Source organism: Parasteatoda tepidariorum, chromosome 3, assembly GCF_043381705.1.
Source record: "Parasteatoda tepidariorum isolate YZ-2023 chromosome 3, CAS_Ptep_4.0, whole genome shotgun sequence".
Classification (NCBI taxonomy): domain Eukaryota; kingdom Metazoa; phylum Arthropoda; class Arachnida; order Araneae; family Theridiidae; genus Parasteatoda; species Parasteatoda tepidariorum.
The window spans coordinates 14,502,958-14,515,338 of record NC_092206.1 but is presented as its reverse complement, the minus strand read 5'-3'; the positions used below and the strand labels follow the sequence as shown (position 1 = coordinate 14,515,338).

Genomic DNA, 12,381 nt, shown 5'->3' with positions numbered 1-12,381 from the left:
ACATTTTACGCATATAATCAGCATTTAAATGACACAATCTTTTATGCCAAATTACATTCATTTCAGCGTTATTTTTAACTTTGTTACACTCAGAAAGACATACCTCGTTATTAACATTAGGTTTTAGCTTAACTTCTAATTTTTTATTCACATTTAAAGCTTTCAAAACTACGCGTCCATTAGGAGCAATAATTAATACTGAGTTTGAATGTGATTTTACATTAAACCCCAAATCCATTAAACATGTAACTGACAGTAAATTATGACGTAATTCTGGTACATACAATACATTACTAATTATAATTTTTGCATTATTACTTAGTGAAATAGCTTTAACAGTTCCGGTTCCTTTAGTATCTAATGTAAAAGTCTTACCTGCCTGGTATATTTTACTGTCGCAAGCATCTATAGATTCGAACCAGCGTTCATCCTTGCACATATGAGATGTGGCTCCGCTATCCAGGATCCAACATTCGTCCACTTGTCCTTTCTGTTCAGCTGAAACTAAGGCGTAATCATCTGGAGTAGCACTTTTGGATACCAATGTCTCTTGAAAATTTGGTTTTCGGCGACCTTTTGCTCTGCTGGTCGATGTTTTGTAGTCTCTATCTGTTCCCACTTCTTGATGTTTCAAAAAACAATCCCTTGCTATATGTTCCGGTCGTCTACAGGCGTAGCAAATTTTCCTAGGTAAACTCTTCTTCTGAGTAGCATATGCGGATTCCAAATTTCTATGTCCACGGGATTTCTGTAGTAAATCTTTTTCTTCTTCCCTTAAGACTTCAAGTATTTCTTCTATCGACTTTTCTCGTTGCGTTTTTAAAACTTGTGTTATGCGCTCATATTTTCCAGCTAGACCTCTGACCGTGTAGAACACTAATTCTCTGTCAGATATTTTCAGTCCCAAGGAAGCACACTTAGTCGATAATCCTTTAGCTCGAGCTATATAATCGTTTAAGGCTTCTGAATCCAGCATTTCTAAGCTCTTAAGTTCGGCACCCGCATCAATCTTTCTATCTTCCTCAAGCCCAGTGTAGGTAGTTTTAATTCTTGTCCACAAAGCTTTTGCATTCTTTTCTTCTGCATATTGCAAAGCCTGTTTGTCTGATAGAGACAATTTCAAGTATGATACGGCATCTTGGTTAGTACTTTCCCAAACTTGCAATTTACCAGGGTCAGTAGGAGCTTCCTCTGTCAATGCCGACATTAGTTTTTTGAGATTCAAAACCGCTTTCATTTTCATGGCCCAAAGATGATAATTAGTTCCAGTCAACTTCAGAATTCCAAAAGCTAAGTCTTTCTCCATGATGATCGTAAACCACGCTCTGCTACCACTGTTGTATGGTTGAATAACACAGAGGCTAATGCCGGCAAATAAAGTATTTATTAAAACATAATATGAGGAAACAATAGTTCGCACACACAGTGCTACACATCTGATTCAACCAACAACTAGTCAGCTTCTTCAACAAATATATATTTATTTCCCCTATCGGGAAGTCATTGTATTACATCACGCAACTCGCGCAACTTATTTGAGAGGGAGAGGAAAAATGAGATTTTATTTGCATATTAACAACAGTTACCTTTTGACAGATGAGGGATGACATAGTCGCTAACACTGTCTCCCACATTGGTGACCTGCAGACGTGATATGAACACTTCTACTTCGTTGAATTGAACAGTGAGCAACAATACACATTGAACTGCTAATAGCAACACAGGAGAGACACCACTCACCACCGTGAGCTAAATACAGCTTTCACCACAAGTGCTCAGAATCCGGTGAACTTAACACAGCTCTCCCAGTCATTCACAAACACAGCAACTAGTGGTATCCGTTTATCGAGTTCTATCCCTGATAAAATTCTGATGGAGGGTGTTGTGGCGTAACTACCACTATAATTACTAAACATCAATTCAATAATATATAAAACCTGCTAACTCTATTCAATCTAAAGGTACCTTTTGACTGATAAGGTTTGACTTTGTTGATAACACCGTCTCCCCACAAGATAACCTTTTCTACTGTGAAATATATAAAACTAGTAGTGTAATTTATGAAGAGTTAAAAGAAATTTTCTCAACGAGGCAAGAAAGTGAAACGAGAGAAAAAACTTGTAACATAACTATATTAACAAGTATTACTATTAACAAGGCCCTAATTTTTAGCGGCTCTGGGCGGTCTCCCAGTTCACCCACTGCTAAGACCTGACCACAAAAAGAAATTATACAAAAAAGTAGGGATATCTGCTTTTTTTAGACTATTATGAAAAATTTATTATTAATTCATTTTATCGACAAAACTCGTTAAATATTTTTGTCAAAGATATTGAGAAAACATTGACATTGAAAAACGAAAGACATTGAGCAAAGCTTTAACTATTAATAGCTCAAAATTTTTAATAGTTAATTTGCGTTCATTATTTTAATTGTATATGTATAACTGCACAACTAAAATTTCTTTATCAAATGAGATGCAACTTATTTGTATGGAAATATTGTGTATTTACTCTTTAATGTTTGTAAAACTGTCACTAAATATTTTTATTATACAATAAGGTAATATCATGTGATTGACTTAAAAATATACTAAGCCTTTAGTTTTATTTTAAATACTAATTAATAAAAGAAAATAATATTAAGGAAAGATTCTAAAATATTCCTAGTAAAACAGTATTAAATAAAGAATTCACTTTTAAATATCCTTATAACCTTTATTGATTTTATACTGAAAACAACCAAAGATATCTGGACTTTTTTTTTACATTAATTACCTGCTTCCTGCACTTGTCAACTTACAAAACTGCTTCTGCAGTTCTTTTCGGATAGCTTCTATTTGAGCTTGCTTTACTTGTTTATAGCATACTTGTATGTTTTAGTCTAGCTTTGTTTGTATGCTTGTAGATTATATNTTGTTTTTTTTTTTTTTTTTTACATTAATTACCTGCTTCCTGCACTTGTCAACTTATAAAACTGCTTCTGCAGTTCTTTTCGGATAGCTTCTATTTGAGCTTGCTTCACTTGTTTATAGCATACTTGTATGTTTTAGTCTAGCTTTGTTTGTATGCTTGTAGATTATATTTTAAATAATCTATCATATATGAAATTGTTAAATTAATTTTACATTATTTTTCTGTATCATCAATTACAGTATGCTTTTGTAAGGTTAGATAAAGAGAATACACTGAAGCATTTGACCTTACTCCTTTACTACAAACAACATGAAGAAAAATAAAATTTAAGAACAAATATTAGAATATTGGATAAATTGTAAAATTTGTTAAACAAGTATATTTATAAAAATTGTTCATAGTATTTAAGAAATATGCTACTTTCCAAATACTATGAATAATTTTTATGAATATATTTTCTTAACAAATTTATTTATAAATTTTAAAATTTATCCACTTATTTGTAAAATTTATAAACAAATTTGTTAAACAAGTATATTTATAAAAATTGTTCATAGTATTTAAGAAATAGGCTACTTTCTAAATACTATGAAAAAATTTTATTAATATATTTTCTTGACAAATTTATTTATAAATTTCAAAATTTATCCACTATTCTAATATTTGTTCTTAAATTTTATTTTTGCACATATTTAGAAAAAAAAAATTTATTTTTAAAATTCCCTCTGGTTATATTTTTCAAAAAAAATTTGTTTTTTAAATTTGTTATTTCTAACTGCTAGGAAATAATCGAGCTCTTTGAAAACTATCACTGTAATTTTGCTTATTAAAAAAATTTCAATACACTATTTAACAAAAGGTTTCATTAACCATTATTTTTCTAATCTGTCTAACATTTAAGTAAAAATTATTCTTATTTATTTCTCTTCATCTCTTTTCTTAATTCCCTTCCAAAGTTCTTTACTACATCAAGGAATTATTTTTAAAAAAATTTATATTTACTTCTTTCCGAATGTTAAAAACTATTATGAACTGAACACATTAACTATTTTCAGGGATGAGATTTTTTCGCTTTTTAGCGGATTTCCGCTTTTTTCACTTTTATCTCTTGAATTTCAGCTTTTTTATCAAAAATTCAGATTTTCTAAAAATGTCACTTTTTTTTATAAGTATTCCGCTTTTTCAGAAAATTCACCGATTTTCAAAGAGAAACAGAANGGATCGAACCAGGGACCTGTGGCACGACAGCGCGAAGCGCTACCGCTCAGCCACCGGGATTATATTAGCTTTATGCAAATATTTGACAGAACACTCGAAATTTGTTATATTATGCAAAAATTTAATTATTAAACAAGTAAATATCATTTTATTGACAAAATTATTTATAAATTTCACAATTCATCCAATATTCTAATATTTGTTCTTAAATTTTATTTTTGCATATATTTTTAAAAAAAAATTTTTTTTAATTTTAATATTCACTCTTGTTATTTTTCAAAAAAAAAAAAATTTCTTCTAATTTTTGCTATTTTTATCTGCCAAGATGTAACTCAGGTCTTTAAAAACTGTTGCTATTATTTTGCTTATTAAAAAAGGTCAATGCACTAATTAAAAAAGTATCATTAACCATTATTTTCTATTCTGTCTATCACTTAAACAAAAATTATTGTTATTTATTTTTCTGCATCTCCTTTAACGCCAAAATAATTCTGGTACCCTTCCAAACTTCGTTATTACATCAAGGAATTATTTTTTAAAAAATGTAAATTCTGTTTAATTTCTTTCTGAATGTTACGAACTATAATGAGCAAAACATGTTAAATATTTTTGTGAAAGCCTTATTATATAGATATATTAGCTTTATGCAAATATTTAATCAACACTCAAAATTTATTATATTATTAAAAAATTTACCTAATAAAGAAGTAAATATAATTCATTTACTGTTTAATGATTACAAAAAAATGACTAAATATTTTATTTATTGTTAGGTAATATCATGTTATATGTGTTTTGTACAATTAAAATTTTTACAAATCTTTATTTTATAGTTTTTTTTTTCCTTTCACTGAAAGATTGTTGATAAGGAGGAAAAAAATTTCTTAATTTTAAAATTCAAGTGAAATTTGAAATATTTTTATTTCTACTTAATAATTTATATTTTACCAAATTTAACAATATGCTTATTTAGTTCCTTGTCTTAAAAGTGTAAAGTTAAAAGATGCAATGCTTTTTGTGCTGGTACATGTATGAATGAAATATGCTCTTAAAAAATTGACAAACTAATTAAATAAGTCACCAGTATTCTCTAATCTGTCTAACAATTTAATAAAAATTATAGATTGTTTTTCTGCATCTCCTTTTTTAGTATGTGGAAGAAGGAGAAGACAAAGAAAAAAAACTTGAAATTTCCATTCAAACTCTTTCACCACATTGCAATATTGCAAGAAATTGCAGTAAAAAGTATGGGAGATGTGCTTTTTTTTCCAAAGTGTCACAAATAGTTGTATTATGAATAATTTATTATTACTTAATTATTCATAATTCAAAACTCATTGAATTTTTTTTCAAAGAAATTAGTTAATATTGCATAAAAATTTATTTTTTAATATTGCTAATTATATTAAATTGTTTTTTTTTAAATTTAATATTTAATTGAATATGTCGACTGAGCCCATAAAATTTATTATTAAATTAAATGTAATTTAATAAGTTAAATTCATATTTAATAATTGTTAAACAGAAAGGAAATATTTTTTTTATATCATAAGTAATGTCATGTGATTACCTTAACAGCAATTATATTTTAATTTTATTTTTAAATAATCAATAAACGAGAATAATATTAAGAACGGAAAATAAATAGTGTTAAATGAAGGTTAAATTAAGAATTTACAATTACATACCATTATAAATTTTACTGATTTTATGTTACTAACAGCTTAAGGCAAGATGTATATCCAACATATATATCATTTGCAGTTCGACAAAACTTTTTGCAATGTTCTAAAAGTATACAACATATACTTAATTCAATTAACATGCATTACTATTTTATTTATTCAAAATTATAAATTTCATTGTTTGGAGGCCAATGATATTTTTTATTCTTACTTGAACTCATGACTTCTTTAATCTAACTCTACTATCATCTACTCGTAAAATGATAGTAAACCAAAAGAAAAAAACATGACTAGCCGATGTTCAGTGATAAAACGCATCTCTCTCTTGAGTTAATTATTAGGCATTATTAAAACTTAAATATAACTCTAAATTGTTATTGTGCCAGCATAAATTGATAAATGTAATTAAAAGGAGAATATATTAAAGTTTGATTGTTGATACGAGCTTTTTTGCGATTAACCTTTCTTTTATAGCTCAGTTTGGGTCAGCTTGCCAAGGCAAGAAAAGAATTTTTATTTGGGAATTCAACATATATTTTTGAACATTAATGCTTATGACTGCTCAATCTCTTGATATTTCAGTTTTTTTTACTTCCAACCCCTTTAACAAATAAGGACTTTTTTAGGAACATTTAAGAGGAATATGTATATAGATTTATTTATATGTTCATTAGTTATTTTTCATTAATCTATCATCAAAATTATAAAAATAATTCTAAATTATGTTTCTGTGTCACTTTTTACAGCCCCTTTAAAAGTAGGAAGACCAAGAAAAAACCCTAAAGCTCTGGATCAACCTCGTTCACTACAAAAAGTTACAGAAAAAAGTAAGAGAGATTATGCTTTTTTTTTTTCAGAATTTGCTTATTTTCCAAATGTTTTTATTCGGGAATTTATAACATTTACTTTTGAGCATTCATGCTTATGGTTGCTTACTCTCTTGATATTTCAATTTTTTTTTACTGCAAACACCTTTAACGAATAAGGCTTTTTTATGAATATTTAAGAGAAATATGTATACAGATTTTTTTTTTATGTTCATTAGCTACTTTTCATTAATCTATCATCAAAATTGTAAAAATAATTCTAAATTATTTTTCTGTGTCACTTTTTACAGCCCCTTTAAAAGTAGGAAGACCAAGAAAAAGCCCTGAAGCTCCGGATCAACCTCGTTCTCTACAAAAAGTTACAGAAAAAAGTATGAGAGATTATGCTTTTTTTTTTCGGAATTTGCTTACTTTCCAAATGTTTTTATTCGGGAATTTATAACATTTACTTTTGAGCATTTGTGCTTATGGTTGCTCACTCTCTTGATATTTCAATTTTTTTTTTTACTGTAAACCCCTTTAACGATTAAGGACTTTTTTTATGAATATTTAAGACAAATATGTATACAGATTTTTTTTATGTTCATTAGATACTTTTCATTAATCTATCATCAAAATTGTAAAAATAATTGTAAATTATTTTTCTGTGTCACTTTTTACAGCCCCTTTGAAAGTAGGAAGAACAAGAAAAAACCCTGAAGCTCTGGATCAACCTCGTTCACTACAAATAGTTATAGAAAGAAGTATGAAAGATTATGCTTTTTTTTTTATTTTCAAAACTTGCTTATTTTCCAAATGTTGCATGTTATATTATGAACAAATTTTTTGTAATTTATTTCAATAACAAATTTATTGACAAATTATAAAATTTATCTATTATTCAAATACTTTGTACGCCTAATGCTTTCTCCTATTTTATTTTATTTATATTTTTTAATTAATTAAAATGAGACTTTTAATAAAATGCTTTACAAGTGAGTTTATTATACAGCATGATGTTTAAAAAAATGCTTGGCATGATCAAGAAAGACCAAAATGACAAAGATACCACTTTTTTCACTAACTTTTAACAGTATTTTCTTAAAGCAGTATTTTTTATACTGACTGACATAACTCTTTTATTTTTAATCCACTTCATCTACAGACTTAACGTTATGTTCATTACTTTTTTGTTTTTTCTGCTTGTAAAATTGTTTTAATTATGTTTATATTTTTTTATTTTTTATAAGATTAAGAGTTTTATTGTTATGATATTAAAACAGCTTTATTACACAGTAAAAATATGCATGTGCACATGATCAAGAAAGACCTTTGTGCAATGAAAGCTAATTAGTTATGTATATTTTCGGCTTGCAGATAAGTTTTGCATTTTATAAATGTCTGTCATTTTACAAATGTCATATTTGTTATGAACCTAAAACTTAAATAAAAATTTAATCTAATAATTTTTTTTAATCTCTTTTCCACAGTATGTTTGAGTAGGGAAACACCAGAAAACGCTGATGAAGTATCCGTCCAAACTCCTTCACTGCCTGAAAAAACTACAGAAAAATGTAAGGGAAATTTGTTTATTTTCAAAATGTTATCAACAATTATATTATGAACAAGTTATTATTAAATGATTATTATAAATAATTATAATTATATTAAATAATTATTATTGCATAATTATTTTCGAATTGTTTTATGTGCAGTAGATTCTTCAATTCTATTTTTGTGTGCATTTCAGAATCTTAAAAATATTTTTTCTTGCTAATGAGAAGTAGAGCATTTTACAAACTATCATCATCATTTTACAATAGGGCAAGCTGATTAAAAATGTGATCAGTGTTTTCGCTAATCAGTTTTATACTAAAATAAAGAAAAATTCAAAATTATTATTTTTTTACAATATGTTTGCGCATTAAAAGACCAATGAAAAATCCTGAGTTTTCTGACCAATTTCCTTCTCTTCAAGATATAACAGAAAGAAGTATAATAATTTACTTTTTCACATATTTAAAACAATTATGTAATAAAGAAATTATTATTAATGTTTGAATTAATTTTATATTTATTTCAAAACAATGTTTTTAATAAATTCTACAATGGGCACAGAAATATTAAAATTTATCCAATGTTTCATATTTGTTTGTTTTTGCTTGTATTTAAAAAATATAATGCTTGTGTCTTAAATATTGTTGTTAAAAAGTTAGGAGTAAATTTTTTTTCTTAACTTTCAACATTTTAAAAATTTATTTTATTGAGTGTTTTTTATACTGTTAAACAACTCATTTTTTCACCCACTTTATCACCAGACTTAGCATCATGTGATTACTTTTAAGTGTTTCTTGCCTATAGAATAGTTTTGATATGTTTATATATACTTTTTATGACATATTTCTTGGAGCGTTCATGCTTATGACTGTTCACTCTCTTGATATTTCAGTTTTTTTTACTTTCAACCACTTTAACGAATAATGACTTTTTTTATAAACATTTAAGAGAAATATATAAACAGATTTGTTTCCATGTTCATTATCTACTTTTCATTGATCTATCATCAAAATTTTAAAAAAAATTCTAAATTCTTTTTCTGTGTCACTTTTTACAGCCCCTTTGAAAGTAGGAAGACCAAGAAAAAACCCTGAAGCTCTGGATCAACCTCCTTCACTACAAATAGTTATAGAAAAAAGTATGAGAGGTGATGCTTTTTTTTTTTTCAAAACTTGCTTATTTTTTAAATGTTGCATGTTATATTATGAACAAATTTTTTTTGCAATTTATTTTAATAAAAAATTTGTTGACAAATTATAAAATTTATCTATTATTCAAATACTTTGTATGCCAAATGCTTTCTCCTATTTTATTTTATTTATATTTTTTTTAATTAATTAAAATTAGATTTTTAATAAAATGCTCTACCAGTGAGTTTATTATACAGTAAAAAAAATACATGACATAATCAAGAAAGACCTAAATGACAAAGATACCACTTTTTTCACAAACTTTTAACAGTATTTTCTTAAAGCAGTATTTTTTTATACTGACTGACATAACTCTTTTATTTTTCACCCATACAGATTTAACGTCATGTTCATTACTTTTAATTTTTTTTCTGCCTGTAAAATTATTTTAATTATGTTTATACTTTTTAATTAATAAGATTAAGAATTTTAATGAAATGATATTAAAACGACTTTAATATACAGTAAAAATATGTGCACTTGATCAAGAAAGACCTTCGTGCTAAGTAAACTAATTAGTTATATATATTGTTGACTTATTGAGAAGTTTGACATTTTACAAATTTCAAATTTCTTATGATCCTGAAACTTAAATATAAATTTAATCTTACTATTTTTTTTTATCTCTTTTCCACAGTGTGTTTGAGTAGGGAAACACCAGGAAACGATGATGAAGTATCCGTCCAAACTCCTTCACTACCTGAAGAAATTACAGTAAAATGTAAAGGAAATTTGTTTATTTTCAAAATGTTACTACCAATTATATATTATGAACAAGCTATTATTAAATAATTAATTATTTGCTTAATTATATTTGAATTGGTTTATGTGCGGTAGATTCTTCTATTTTATTTTTGTGTGCATTTCGGAATCTTACAAATATATAATAGAGAAATTATTATTAATGTAATCTTATAATAGAGAAATTATTATTAATGTTTGAATTAATTTTATATTTATTTCAAAACAATGTTTTTAATAAATTCTACAGTGGGCACAGAAATATTAAAATGTATCCAATGTTTTATATTTTTTTGTTTTTGCATGCATTTAAAAAATATAAAGCTTGTGTCTAAAATGTTGTTGTTAAAAAGTTAGGAGTAAATTTTTTTTCTTAACTTTCAGCATTTAAAAAATTGATTTCATTGAGTATTTTTTATACTGTCAGAAAAAACTCTCATTTTTCACCCACTTTATCATCAGACTTAACAACATGTGATTACTTTTAAGTGTTTGTTGCTTATAGAATAGTTTTGATTTTGTTTATATTTTTTAATCATTTGAATTAAGAGTTGAATGAATTTGAGAATTGAAATGCTGTGAAACTGAGTTCGTCATACGGTAAAACAACAAAAAAAGCATTGACATCATCAAGTGTCGTGAAATACGATCACCTGTTTGCAATTGGTGACCTACAAATTTAGGGCTCTGATTTGATGACTTTTTTATGAACATTCGAGAGAAATATGTATACAGATTTGTTTATATGTTCATTAGTTACTTGTCATTAATCTATCATCAAAATTGTAAAAGTAATTCTGAATTATTTTTCTGTGTCACTTTTTGTAGCCCCTTTAAAAGTAGGAAGACCAAAAAAAAACCCTGAAGCTCTGGATCAACCTCCTTCACTACAAAAAGTTATAGAAAAAAGTATGAGAGATGATGCTTTTTTTTCCTTCAAAATTTGCTTATTTTCCAAATGTTGCATGTTATATTATGAACAAATTTTTTGCAATTTATTTTAATAACAAATTTATTAACTAATTAAAAAATTTATCTATTATTCAAATTCTTTGTATGCCTAATGCTTTCTCCTATTTTATTTTATTTATATTTTCTAATTAATTAAAATGAGATTTTTTTTTCTTAACTTTCAACATTTAAAAAATTTATTTTATTGAGTATTTTTTATACTGTCAAACAAAACTCTCATTTTTCACTTATTTTATCATCAGACTTAACAACATGTGATTACTATTAAGTGTTTGTTGCCTATAGAACAGTTTTGATTATGTTTATATTTTTTAATTCTTTGAATTAAGAGTTGAATAAATTTGAGAATTGAAATGCTGTGAAACTGAGTTCAACATACGGTAGACATTCACATCATCTTTTCTCGTGAAGTACATTCACATGTCACCTGTTTGCAATTGGTGACCTGCAAATTTAGGGCTGTGATTTAATAACTATCTGACATTCTTTTAAATTTTGATATTTATATTAGAACCTTGGTCTGCGAATTGAGCTCAAATGGTGTTATCTTCTCGTTCAAGTTTTCAGCTCAAGTTTTCATAAAAATTAAAAAATCATTTAAAAATTTATATCAATAACTGTGATATTGCAATCAAAAACCACATGGATTTACAATGAAATGAGTGAAAAATGAAATCAAAGTAGTAAAAAAACATATGAGTTATTTGAGATTCGTGATTCTTTATAGTTTGCTATAAAAATATTGAGATTTTAAAAATTATATGGAAATCTGTGGCTATAATCAGTGAAAAAGCAGCTCAAAACAGGATAAGAATTCACAACAAAATGGGCACAGATCGAACGTGTGCATCAAGAAGTTATTAATCAAACTATTTTTTCAAAAATCACTTGGTGTATTACTAAGAAAACTATTAAAAATATATATTTTTGCTTAAAAAATGCGTGCTTATAATATGTTTAAAAACAATTTGAATTCATGACGAAATGGCATATGATCTGTGTTTTTGCTAATCTGTCTAATACTTAAATAAATTTTTTTTTTTCTTTACAGCATGCTTGGGCAATGGAAGGTCAATAAAAAAACCTGAAGTTTTGGATAAAACTCCTTTCCTACAAGATATAACAGAAAAAAGTATGGAAAGTTTATTTTTTCCCATATTGAAGACAATTACATTATAAACAAATTGTAATTAATTAATAAAATGTTTAACACAGAAGTATTACAATTTTCCTATGTTTAATAATTATTTGTTTATTGTTTTCTTTATTATGTTTGTATATTTTTTATAATTTAAAA

The 12,381-nt window shown here is 26.3% G+C and overlaps 1 protein-coding gene across 10 annotated transcripts in view; it reads left to right on the top strand.

Annotated features, from left to right (window-relative positions):
- The window catches only part of LOC107440902 (uncharacterized), a 45,733-nt gene that overhangs the window by 28,243 nt on the left and 5,109 nt on the right, over positions 1–12,381 (top strand). For 2 of the 10 annotated variants that reach the window (XM_043046652.2, XM_043046647.2), the window contains 8 exons: positions 6,565–6,645; positions 6,936–7,016; positions 7,308–7,388; positions 8,115–8,198; positions 9,239–9,328; positions 10,009–10,092; positions 10,941–11,021; positions 12,136–12,216. In XM_043046652.2, the coding sequence (XP_042902586.1) occupies positions 6,565–6,645; positions 6,936–7,016; positions 7,308–7,388; positions 8,115–8,198; positions 9,239–9,328; positions 10,009–10,092; positions 10,941–11,021; positions 12,136–12,216 (663 nt within the window). The remainder of the gene's footprint in view (positions 1–6,564; positions 6,646–6,935; positions 7,017–7,307; positions 7,389–8,114; positions 8,199–9,238; positions 9,329–10,008; positions 10,093–10,940; positions 11,022–12,135; positions 12,217–12,381) is intronic. The other 8 variants (XM_043046648.2, XM_043046653.2, XM_043046649.2 and 5 more) reach the window with 8 other exon arrangements.